At 39.2% G+C, this 12,021-nt stretch overlaps 1 protein-coding gene across 1 annotated transcript in view; it reads left to right on the top strand.

The window, feature by feature from the left end:
* The window catches only part of FBN1 (fibrillin 1), a 302,515-nt gene extending 291,803 nt beyond the window's left edge, over positions 1-10,712 (top strand). Inside the window, exons 63-65 of the mRNA XM_020976933.2 lie at positions 14-245; positions 5,330-5,501; positions 7,096-10,712. Coding sequence (XP_020832592.1) covers positions 14-245; positions 5,330-5,501; positions 7,096-7,485 — 794 coding nt within the window. The 3' untranslated portion in view covers positions 7,486-10,712. The remainder of the gene's footprint in view (positions 1-13; positions 246-5,329; positions 5,502-7,095) is intronic.
* The last annotated feature ends 1,309 nt before the right edge of the window (positions 10,713-12,021 follow it).

The raw sequence follows: 12,021 nt of genomic DNA on the forward strand, positions 1-12,021 counted from the left end.
GCTTTTCCTCTAGATGAAAACGAATGCCTCAGTGCACACATATGTGGAGGAGCCTCCTGCCACAATACCCTGGGAAGCTACAAGTGCATGTGTCCCACTGGATTCCAGTATGAGCAGTTTAGTGGAGGATGCCAGGACGTCAATGAGTGTGGCTCAGCTCAGGCCCCATGCAGCTACGGGTGCTCTAATACGGAAGGAGGCTACTTGTGTGGCTGTCCACCAGGCTACTTCAGGATCGGCCAAGGGTAAGCACTCACTTGTCTGTCATTTAATGACCTAGAGATCCTGTCACTCTCATCATGATTAAGGAAACCCAGATCTTGATTACATGTATGTTGATGGAGAACAGCTGGGGTCTGCATAACTACCAAATCACTTTACACTTAAATTTGGAAGTATAGCTAGGTGACATAGTATTTACAGCATTAGACTTAATGCTGTAAGAAAGAGTTAAGTTCAATTCCTGCCTCAGACACTTAATAGTGATATAATCCTGGGCAACTCACTTAACTTTCTTAGCCTCAGTTTCCTCATCTTAATGAGATTTTCTTCTAGCTCTAAAATGCTAATCCTAAGATGTTTTTATTCTTATAAAGATAGAAGTCCAGTTCTGTGAATTTGTTGTTGAGGGACTATCTCATGATCCAGTTTTTTCATCTTCATCATTTCTTCATTTTGGTAATAGTGTGCCCCATTTTTCAAATCATTATGGACCACTAGCCTAAAGTAGATCTGGGTTCATGCTACACAGTTGCCGATTTACTTCTTCCGCAGGGCTGAGATTGTTTGGATATGACATACCCTGCTGGTCTAAAGTGAAGAAATATTCTGCTTTTGAGGATCTTTTGAAGTGGTATTCAAAAAAAAAAAAATCACACCTGAGGTAGTGTGGTATAATGGGTAGAGTACTAGACTCTGAGTCAGAAAAATCTGGGTTTGAATCCTGCTTCAGATACTTAGCTGTGTGGCCCTGGGAAAATAATTTACTCTCTCTGGGCCTCAGCTTAATCTATAAAATGAGGGGTTTTGATGCTGTCCTAAAGATTTCTTCCAACTGTAAGTCTATGATTTATCATCCCATGATCACATAAAAAAATGTAAGCAGATTTTAAATTTTGCTTGCCATTTGCAGGTTTGAATCTACATAGAAATTATGAAAATGAATATTTTTAAATGATAGCTACAGTGGGTAACCAAGAGATTATTCTTCACTAATTTGTGTTTTATTTTTATTTTCATGTGGCCTGGAGGGTGAAATAAAAACTGTTCCATGAGGCCCTTTTCCCTACTAAAGGGATCCATTGGCTGAAAGCTGAAGACCTGAGGCTTAAACAATGTAAAGACAAAGTCCTCCCTTGTACTTTAGCTGGCCTTGAGAGGGGAAGAAGGATCCCAGAGTTCTTATTTTAAATTGGCAACATTCTGACATTTTTGTTTAAAACGTCAGATTATTCTTACCCGGGTGGTCTTTGGTTTTTTGACACACTGTTATCAAGTGGGTTCATAGAATTGAAGGTGAAAGAATATTTTTTTTTGTTTGATGAGCATCCCACAAAATGACAGTGCTAGACAGAGATTCCCAGATGTTTGTGTCCAGTCTTCAGAAGCTTTCTATTTTGCATAAATTTGATGCCAGAAACATTTTCCCAGCTGAAATTGAGGCTCTCTGACTTGGCCACTGGCCAGTGGATTTGGTAGCCATGCTTCTTGAAGGAGATGCTCCTGGGACATGGAAACACTGGAAACAGGGTCCTGAGAAAGGAAGCCAAGGTTACTAAATCAGATTTTATTAAGTTTAACATGCAACTCTATTAAATGTGTCTGCACCCCCACATAGAGTGTGAAACCTTTACAGTATTGTTGTCACATGGTTTATATAGAAGAATAAAGGAATCTGTAGCCTGTGGAACAGCAGGGAGAGTGTTGAAGAAATAGCAAAGTACAAATCTCTTTCCTGACATCTCTCTTTGAACTCTACGGTACCAAGAGAGGGAATGAATTGTGGAAAACTGGCTATCTCCCTATATCTCTCCTCCCTTTAGTGACAAAACTTCTTGAGAAAGCCATCTACAATCTGTGCTTCTACTTCCCCTTTTCTCACTGGATTTTAAAATCTAATGTATTTTGGCTTCAAAGCTCATCATTTCACTGAAGGAAGCAATTTCACTGGTGAGTAGAGCACTGGAACTTTAATGGGAAAGACCTGAGTTCAAATGTGCCCTCAGACACTTACTAGCTGTGTGATTCTGGGCAAATCACTTAACCTTTGTCTGCCTCAGTTCCCTCAACTGTAAAATGAGAATAATAATTGCACCTACCTTGCAAGATTGCTATGAGGATCAAACAAGATAATGTTTGTAAAAAGGGCATAGCACAGTGCCTGGCACATAGTATATAGGTGCTATACAAATATTTATTCCTTTCCCCTGAAACTAACCTTTCCATAGTTACCAGTCATCTCCTATTTGCCAAATCTAATAGCCTTTTCACAATCCTCATCCTCCTTGACCTCTCTGCAATCTTTGTTCCTAGATATTCTTTCCTCTGTAGATTTTCCTTTAATTTGGAAACAAGTAATACATGGATGTGCATGTACACACAGACACACACAAATGTTATAACCCATGTGCAGCAGCTTGCCCATTTGCAAATAGCTGCATTTTTCTGTAAGATACAGGAAAGAACCTGCCCAAATTTAGAAAAATCTATTTTAGGGCTATTCAGAATCAACTCAGGTTATTAAATCAAATAGTAGTGATGTCTATTTAAAATAGCTTCTGAATTTAGCTAAGTACTGACACAGTGGATGGAGACCTGGAATCAAGAAGACTCGAATTCAAATCTGCTTCAGTCACTTAACTACCTGTATGATACAGGGAAAATCGCTAAAAATCCAGTCTGCCTCAGTTTCCTCTTCAGTAAAACGGGGATAAGAAGAGCACCTAACTCCTGGGGTTACTGTAAGGATAAAACAAGATGATATTTCTAAAGTGCTTTTGCAAACCTCAAAAGCATTATGTAAATGATAGCGCTCGTTATCGTGAAATGCTTTTAGAACTCTGAAAAGTAGCTGAACTAGTTTTTTTTTAGATGCAGATTTATTATTCTGCTTGGCACAAGTCTGAGTTTTATGTTTTTCACATCTTTGAATGACCCTAACTAGTTTCCTTCCTTTAAGCAGTATTTGTGTGGCCATTTGTAAATGTCAAAATGAGCACACTTTAATATCCATGAATTAATTATATATGTGTGTGTGTGTGTGTTGTATCTTTAAAGCATATGATGCCTACAGTTAGTTGTGAGGCTCATTAGTACAAATAATACAAATTACTGGATAATCCACTCAGGGCTTTCCTCCCCTTCATTTCTGTTCTGTTCACTAAGCATTTTGTAAGCTAGGCACAATGTTAGGCAATAGGATTACAAAGAAAAAATAAACTTGTCTTTGCCGTTATGGAGTTCATATTCTGTTGGAGGGAGACAACATTGGGGGAACAGGTATGATATACAGAGCAGTTAACACTAGAATAGAGAACACAGTGGGAAAGTAGGGAAGAGAGGGATAGAGACATGGGAGTAAATTGGTAGATGAGAGAACTAGGGAATGGTAGTCCAGGAAAGGAGCTTTACTTTTTGCAGCCTACAGGAACCACAGGAGAGTAGGTTGGCACACTCTTCCAAGTAGCAACGTTAGTTCGAAATGGAGATAAAGAAGGCAGTAGATTGGTGGAGCAGGCACGGTGACAGGACAAATGTCCAGTACCTGATGTGTTTGAGGTACTCATCCTTAGCCCAGTTCAGCTCTGCCCCGAAGCTCGCTCCATGTTGAGAAGCAAGAGGGTTCTTTTTTTTCTGGACTGTTGTCTGGTATGGATTAAGAGGTCAGCGAGCCACATATCCAATACCTGAGCCTTTCTGATGGTCAGAACAGACGTAGGTGGAGTCCTGGGACTAGACTGGCTGTTGAAAGATGAAACATGTTTAAGGCATCTTTTGCAACATCTGAAAAAATTAACACAGAGATCACATAAGCTATTTTACTTTGCTATTTCTTCAACACTCTCCCTGCTGTTCCACAGGCTACAGATTCCTTTATTCTTCTATATAAACCATGTGACAACAGTACTGTAAAGGTTTCACATTCTATGTGGGGTGCAGACAAGTTGTTCAGTCATTTCAGTTGTGTCCAACCCTTCATGATCCCGTTTGAGGTTACCTTGGCGAAGTTCCTGGAATGGCTTGCTATTTTCTTCTCCAGCTTATTTTACAGATGAGGAAACTGAGGCAAACAGGGTGACTTGCCCAGGGTCCCACAGCTAGTAAGTGTCTAAGGCCAGATTTGAACTCAGGAAGTTGAGTCTTCCTGCTTCCAGGCCCAACACTCATCACTGTGCCACCTAGTTGCCAAATAAGGAAAGGTGTCAAAAGCTAGAAAGTATTCCTAAGAAAGAGAGATGGTGAATTTAGATTTTTTTTTCCTATCTCTCCAGCGCTTTTTCTTCAAATGACCCCCAATGAAATTTCTGGGAATGTCTGATTTCCAGATAATCACGAGATTCTAATGCAATGAATGAAGTTCTGCATTTAGAGTTGAAGTACTTGGCTTTGACTCTCAGCTCTGATACTTACTGCTTGTGTATTACATATCCTTCAAGTATTGAAATATTAAGTTAACTTTTCTGGGCCTCAGTTTCCTTATTTTAAGTTAAGGAGGTTGGACCAGATGACCTTAAGGTCCTTTTTAGCTCTCAGTCTGCAATTCTAAGACCTTAGAGCTCATCTAGTCTAATATCCTTGCTCAATAGCTGAATCACTTGTGTAGCATCTCAAAGTGTTCATTCACCCCTTGCCTCTAATGTCAGGGAACGCAATACATCAAGGCAGTGCAAACTTTTATGTAAAAGGAAGAGAAAGACTGGTTCCTGGGAACTTTGAAATCCATGAAAAAACTCACCAATCTGCAGTATTTCACACATTCACTTCCTTTTTTTCCCCCCACTTCTTTTTTAATGCTAACTGCCAACTGATTGCTATATTAAGTTTAGGAAATAATTCAACAGAGAAATAAATGAAACAGGACAGTAGAAAGGAAGTGACAAAAGCTTCAGGGAGATAGGGAATTTCCCTGAGACCATAGAGCAAGCAAAATAACCTCTAACTGGTAGGTCCTGGGGCAGGAAGATAATCTAAATGTCAAAAATCCACGTGTGCAGTCTGAGGTTAACTCTTATCAGTCTAGGGCCTCATGCTTTGTTTAAACTCAGCACATGATTAAGCCTTTATTTTGTGATCCTGGTAAAGAATTTATTTGCCTGACTTCCTTCTTCAGGCATTGTGTTTCTGGAATGGGAATGGGCCGAGGTCCTGAGGCTCCCGTCAGTGGAGAAGTAGATGACAATTCCCTCTCACCGGAAGCTTGCTATGAATGTAAAATCAATGGCTACCCAAAACGAGGCAGGAGACGGAGGAGTGTTAATGAAACAGATGCCCTCAATGCAGAAGTAAGTGCGAAAAGAGCCTCTTTCCTGTCTGATCTCTCTTATTGGGGAAAAGTCTCTGGGGCCCTGGGTTTCCCCCATAAAGATGCTCTGAAGTGCGAAGGAATTGCCAGAGGAAAACCCAACCCCTTAATTAGACATTTCAACATTCCCTAGGATCTAGACTGCATTTTACAAGTGTCTGTGGGGCTTTCTGAAGTTGCTTGCTGCTATTAGGGAGTGGTCATCTGAAGATTTTCACATACTTGCTCATTTCCTCTGTCTCGCCGAACAAGAATGTTAAACACCCACCCAAAGTCTGCCCAAAGTGCAAGGCCTGAGAGCCAGGACAGCAGGTGGGCAGAGTAGCGAAGTGACATCGTGTGCCCCAAATGAGGACGCCAAGTCCTGGAAGCAGGAGGTCACTCTGCTGAAAAGAGCCATGTGGAGTATGTGGGGAAAGTTGGACGGAGGGCAAAAATAACACTGAGCTCTAGCAGCCTGGCTTCCTACGCCTTACGACTGCTGCAGCCTTAGAGTCGACTCTCAGACACATAGACATCTGGCCCTGGGGCCACATAATCCAGTACATATGTTCACCCGTAGTACAGAGAGCTGAGCAAGAATTTTAGTTGGAAGTAGTGACTATGGGAGGATCATCATTATGTGTGTACATATTTAGGGTGTATGGCTTCGAATATGAATAAAATTTTAAAATAGGTCTGTCCTAAGGTGTCTGCACAGCAGCCCAGTGTCAATAAGCAGAGAATGAGGTGGCCCTCTGAAATTAAAAACAAAATAATTACCAAATATGGTCCAGCTATAGGTGATTTCACATTAGTTTATCTCTTGGTCACGTTATCATTTTAATATTAAAAAGTTTTACCTCTGTTGTCTCTCTACATGGAAAGAATAGAAACTGCTGGGGCAGCTAGGTGGCACAGTTGATAGAGCACTGGCCCTGAAGTCAGGGGGACCTGAGTTCAAATCCGGCCTCAGACCAAACACCTGATACTTACTAGCTGTGTGACCCTGGGCAAGTCACTTAACCCCAATTGCCTTAAAAACAAAACAAAGAAAAAAAAAGAATAGAAACTGCTAAATTTAACAGTTGAAAGAACTGTAGTCTCCCTGCCTCCACTGATAAATCTTTTTCTGACTTTGGGCAACTCGCCTGGTCTCTATAAGGCTCAGTTTCTTCATCTGTAAAATAAAGGGATCAGATTTGGTCTTCTATTATTCTAGGTATAGTTTTAATGTTTTCTTACCATGCATTTCCAACATGACAAATGGTATAGTGGGTAGAGTACTGGCTTTGGAATCAGAAAGGACTTGGGTTCAAACCCTTTCTCTGACACGGTGTGACTATGGGCAAGTCACTAAACCTCTCTGTGCCTTAGTTTCCTCATCTGTAAAATGAGGGGACTGGACAATATGGTGTCTAAGGTCTTTTCCAGCTCCAAATCTATGAACTTATGATCCTATTGTGCATCCAAAGTTATATTATTGTGATGTTAAAGATCTCCTTGTCATATGAGAAAATTTTTTAAAAGTTTAATGTTTATTTTTTTAAAGCAGACTCAGAAGAAACTAACTATAATGTGCCCTTATTCCACAGGATCAGCCTGAGATGGAAGCCCCAGTGAGTCTGGCAAGTTGGGACGTTGAGAAGACAGCTGTCTTTGCTTTCAATGTTTCCTCGATCAGTAATAAAGTTCGGATCCTGGAACTCCTTCCAGCTCTTACAACTCTAACAAATCACAATCGATACTTAATTGAATCTGGGAATGAAGATGGCCTCTTTAAAATCAACCAAAAGGAAGGCATAAGCTATCTTCACTTCTCAAAGAAGAAGCCAGTGGCTGGAACCTATTCATTACAAATCAGTAGTATTCCTCTTTATAAAAAGAAGGAACTTAACCAGCTAGAAGACAAACATGACAAAGACTACCTCAGTGGTGAACTGGGTGATAACCTGAAGATGAAAATTCAGATTTTGCTTCATTAATTCACCAGCCAAAGACCAAATAATTAAAAAACAAAAACAAAAAAACAAAAAACAAAAAAACAAAGCTAGATAGGTAGAACTGAATGTTTCTCCCAGTCAGATTCTCCATATCATAGGTACAATCTTTCACGACTACGTTTGTATTCGTGAGCACTATTGTATTGTGACATAAGCAAGGTACAGGATGAATACCCTAGCTCAAAACAACCACTTTCTCAGGCTTCTCATGAGTGTAGCTGAGCTGCCTTGGCATGATGTATAATGATATGTTGAATCTTGAAAACCGGGACATAATTCCATTGGAAGTTGGCCATTGATGCTGAGACATGTCATCCTTTCAGCAGAGGTACATGAATGTGCTTTCAATTGATGGACAGTTCAGTTTTTAAAATTTTTAAATTTTGCTTTTCCAACTACAACATACTAGGTCAGCCATTTATAATATCTATTTGGTGCTAGTAAATTTTCAAACTAGATTTATAAATGCACTGTAATATTTACACAACTTAGAAGCCAAATTGCAATTATTCAGTTTAAATATTTCATTAATTTCAGTCAACCAAAGTTAGCTCAGTAGCTTATCTCAGTTATAACTATAATACATGTACATGTAAATTAAGTGTGTGTATACTGTAATCGTGCTATTTTTATCATTGAAGCGTTTGTAAACTAGAGTAATAATACCCTTAATGTGAGGGTTTATAATGGTGCTTATTAAGACCAACTACTTGTTAACTATACACCAACCTAATGATGAAATGTCTGTGACTTACCCAAAACTGCACTGAGGTCAGGAAGGGCCAGTAAACATTCTCAGCCATCAGATGACCCTCAGTGCCCACCAGACATCTTAATATTGTGTAACATGTGCCAAGAGTACCCATAATCATCCTTATCAACAAGGGCTCAATGTCATGAATGTCACAATAAAACAGTCTCTTTTTTTAGTTTATCCTATGGCTTGGTTTTCTTGCTCAAAGTCCTGGAGTGAAATGTTTAGACTTCAGGTCCTGTGGTTACTGGGGCCATACCAAAGATTAAATTGAGCAAGATTTTCCCAGTTCTAAGTCACTCTGCGCCTGTGAATCACAGCTTCTAAAGATGCCTAACGTATAACACCTGGAAGACTATATAGTCTGGCATATATACATACAGCCAGTCTGCTGTTTTCTTCACTGTATTTGATCAAGAGTAGAGAAAAAAAAATCTGACGTCCACAATTTCACATAGCAATTAAATTATTTCATTTTAATGAGTTACTCCACCAGAAATTCAGATTGTGGCTTCCCCTCTGAAACGTGACCTAATTAATCTTGTGACTTGGGAACTTCAATAGTTCTAAATACTGTTAAATATAAAGTTCAGTCCTATTCTGAGAACATGTGTGTTTCATTACCAAAGTTTTATCTGCTAACCCTGCCCTGGCTCCCAACTGTTGGCAAGCTTTAGGTGTTCCATTTTCCCCCCCTTAGCATCCATTGTTAGTCAATTCCATTCTAATTAGAAAGGATAATTGAGCATTGAGTCCTAGAGAAAGCAATAACCTTTCTTTTCTGGAATGTATAATGTGAAAATGCCAGTATTTTGATTTTTGAGTGCAATAATGTATTTTTAGCATGATAATAGTCAACCGATATGGAACAGTTAAAAAAAAAAGAGGGAAATTTAACACTTTATGGTAGTGAAAATACAAGACAATTTGAAAGCTGCTTCTTGCTTGGTCTAGGGAAAAGAAGACTGAGGGTGACTATGGTAGTCATCTTCAAATATTTAAAGGGTTGTCACATGGAAGAGAAGTTTTTTCTGCCTTACTCAAGAGGACAGAACTGAGAAAGTTGAAGGGTAGCTTACTCTAAGGAAGGGCTTTCTCAGAGTTTCACAGATTCAGAGGTAGAAGGGAACTTAACAATTGTCTAGTTGGAGCTATCCACACTGCCCACCCTTTGGAGTAGTGAACTCCCTGCCACAGGAAATGTTCAAGATCCGACCAGGTGACCATCTACCAGGGATAATGTAGGAAGAACGTTGCATTAGGAGGGAGATTGGAATGGACAGCCTCTAAGGTTTCTTCCATTTCTAAAGGTCTGTGATCCTACCGTAGGAGTGCATGCATTGTAGTTGTTAGAAGGAAACATGCGTAGCGTCACAGCACAACAGTTTATGGGAGGGAAATATCTTTTGATAATTCAATCAGTGCAGTATTATCTTCAATAATGGGTTTTCTGCATAACAAACATAACAGTATAAAATAGAGTTGGCACATAATGGATCACTTTGATATTTTTAATAGACTAAGTCTGGATTTTATTTATTCCAGGGCCAAAAATTTTTAACAGCGTATTTTCCAGGATTTCTAATGCTTAACACTTTCCTGCTCCTACCATTGTAAATATTCCTATTGCAACAAGTACTCAGAACTCTTTTAACCCTGGGGATTAAACCCCTATCTTTCCTTTGATTTTGTCTGACCTTTTCACATTAATTTGACTAGTTATAGAGTTTGGTTTGTATCAGTCTTTCAGAAGCTTGAAAACATTTGGGGGAGGGGGTGGGGGAGGATGGCACAGCAGGGAAATTTTGTCTTTCTGCCCTGGCCTGTTTCATTGGCCAATACTTATTTTGTAAGCGGAGCTGAAATGAACCCAACTGGCTTTGTGAAACATTTTGACATGCATAAACAACTACATTTCAGTCCAGCAAATAGCACTTTACTAAGCCAAAGCAGCCTTGGGCACTGCCATTACAAAGATCATTAACAACTCTTAGAAATCACATCTGTTTTGTTAACTGGTAAAGATGAGCCAAGTTAGGTAGGAGAGAGATTCATTTAGCATTTGCTATAACTTTACATGAGACTAGTTAACTAGGGTCTGTCAGGGATTTCAAAATCACAGTAGAACATTTTAAATGTGAGTCAGATTTGTCATTCGATTCACTTCAACAAGCATGATACCTTTAAATGGCTTGAAATTTAATTTGGAGTCATTTTTTCATTTTTGGTTTTACTTGTAGGTCTTAAGCATACTTTTTTTTTAAAAAAAGTTTAGTTTCTTACTTGTTCTTGAACTTGAATTGATATTTGGGGATGTTATTTTTAAATGTTTAGCAGATGTACTGCTGTTTGGTGGATTATGCACCCATGTATGACTGAAGACAGTGTTGTTACATCTTGCAGTTTAAGAAAATGTATTTGTAATAAGGGTAATCAAATAAACCAGTTACCTTCATTTGGCTTGGTACTTTGGACTTGGTAAGCCCCATATGTGACAAAATAAAGGTTCTCCAGTCTTCTCCTGGGTTTAGAGCCAGGAGTCAGCTGTGAATTTTTTGCTTTGCAGATTTCAGTGTGTATAAGGTGACTTGGCTTACTTTACAACGTTGGATCACAAATAAAATTTTTGGCCTATTCACACATGTCTATAGAAGCCTGAGTGCCTTACGACAATGTCATGTAAACTTGACAACTGACATGTATTTGGCAAAACATGGCCATTTCTACAAATTCTGTCTTTCCAACTTACTTTTAATGAATTCAGAATGTTTCTTTCTGCAAGCAAGGACATTGACCTCATACAAGGGCACAGGCTTTTTATGGATTCTTGGTCTGAAATGAATTGTGATCTTTAAAAATGAGTGTCAGTTTTATTTTCTGCTTGGAACGTCAGGAAGGAAACCTTTTTCAGTAGGGGTGAATCATAGCAGGTAAGTGGATGATTTTTTTTTTCCTGCTTAATATCCATTCTATGCAGAGAATCTTGGCTCTTCAGCTCTTAGACCTTCAAGTGTGTTGTTTCAGTGAAGTGTATTCTTTGTTTTTCCCTGAGAAAGAAATTTCCTCTTTAGATTCAGTTTATCAAAATGATAAAGCAATTCACCTTTTTCCTTGTTCTTCTCTTGGGGCTGATGCCAGTCATAACCACTTGACCAGAGCGTGGCCTTCTGAAGCCCTCAGGAACTGATGTTAGCCAGCAAGGTATGGCTTCAGGCAGAGAAGATGCAATGCTCCCACAATTCCCACTCCTCTTTCTTCTCCCTCCCTTTTCTCTCCTCTCCCCTTACCCCACTTTGATGTATTTTTTACAGCTATAATGGAAGTTGTAGACTATTGGGCAGAAGTTGGGAAGGGACCCCATTTCCTTTTATTTTTAAAGTACTCTTCTCTGGGGAGATTTAGATCAAACCAGGATTATTAAACTGTTCCTTCCTGTATGAGTTGATGCATTCAAATGTAAACTGATAATAATCACATCTTCCATCAATCCTGCCAGATATATAGAGAAAGAAAAAGCTCTCTTAACATTGCTGCTAAATAGGTAAACCGTATGAACTTGAATGTCAGAATTACAAAGGCTAGACTTTGATTTACCTATTTGAATCTAGCTAAAAAACCAGTGTGATTTCAACAAATATCTAAAGAGTTGAAGTGCCCCATTGCTAGAAATGGGTAGAAATGGAGGATAAAGAGAGAGGTCACAAATGTTTCATTGTGCATTTGTGACCTAGTTCTTTATCCTTCATTTCTACCTTGTTCAGTGG

This window comes from Phascolarctos cinereus, unplaced genomic scaffold (assembly GCF_003287225.1).
Source record: "Phascolarctos cinereus isolate Bilbo 61053 unplaced genomic scaffold, phaCin_HiC Scaffold_3;HRSCAF=262, whole genome shotgun sequence".
In the NCBI taxonomy this organism is placed as follows: Eukaryota; Metazoa; Chordata; class Mammalia; order Diprotodontia; family Phascolarctidae; genus Phascolarctos; species Phascolarctos cinereus.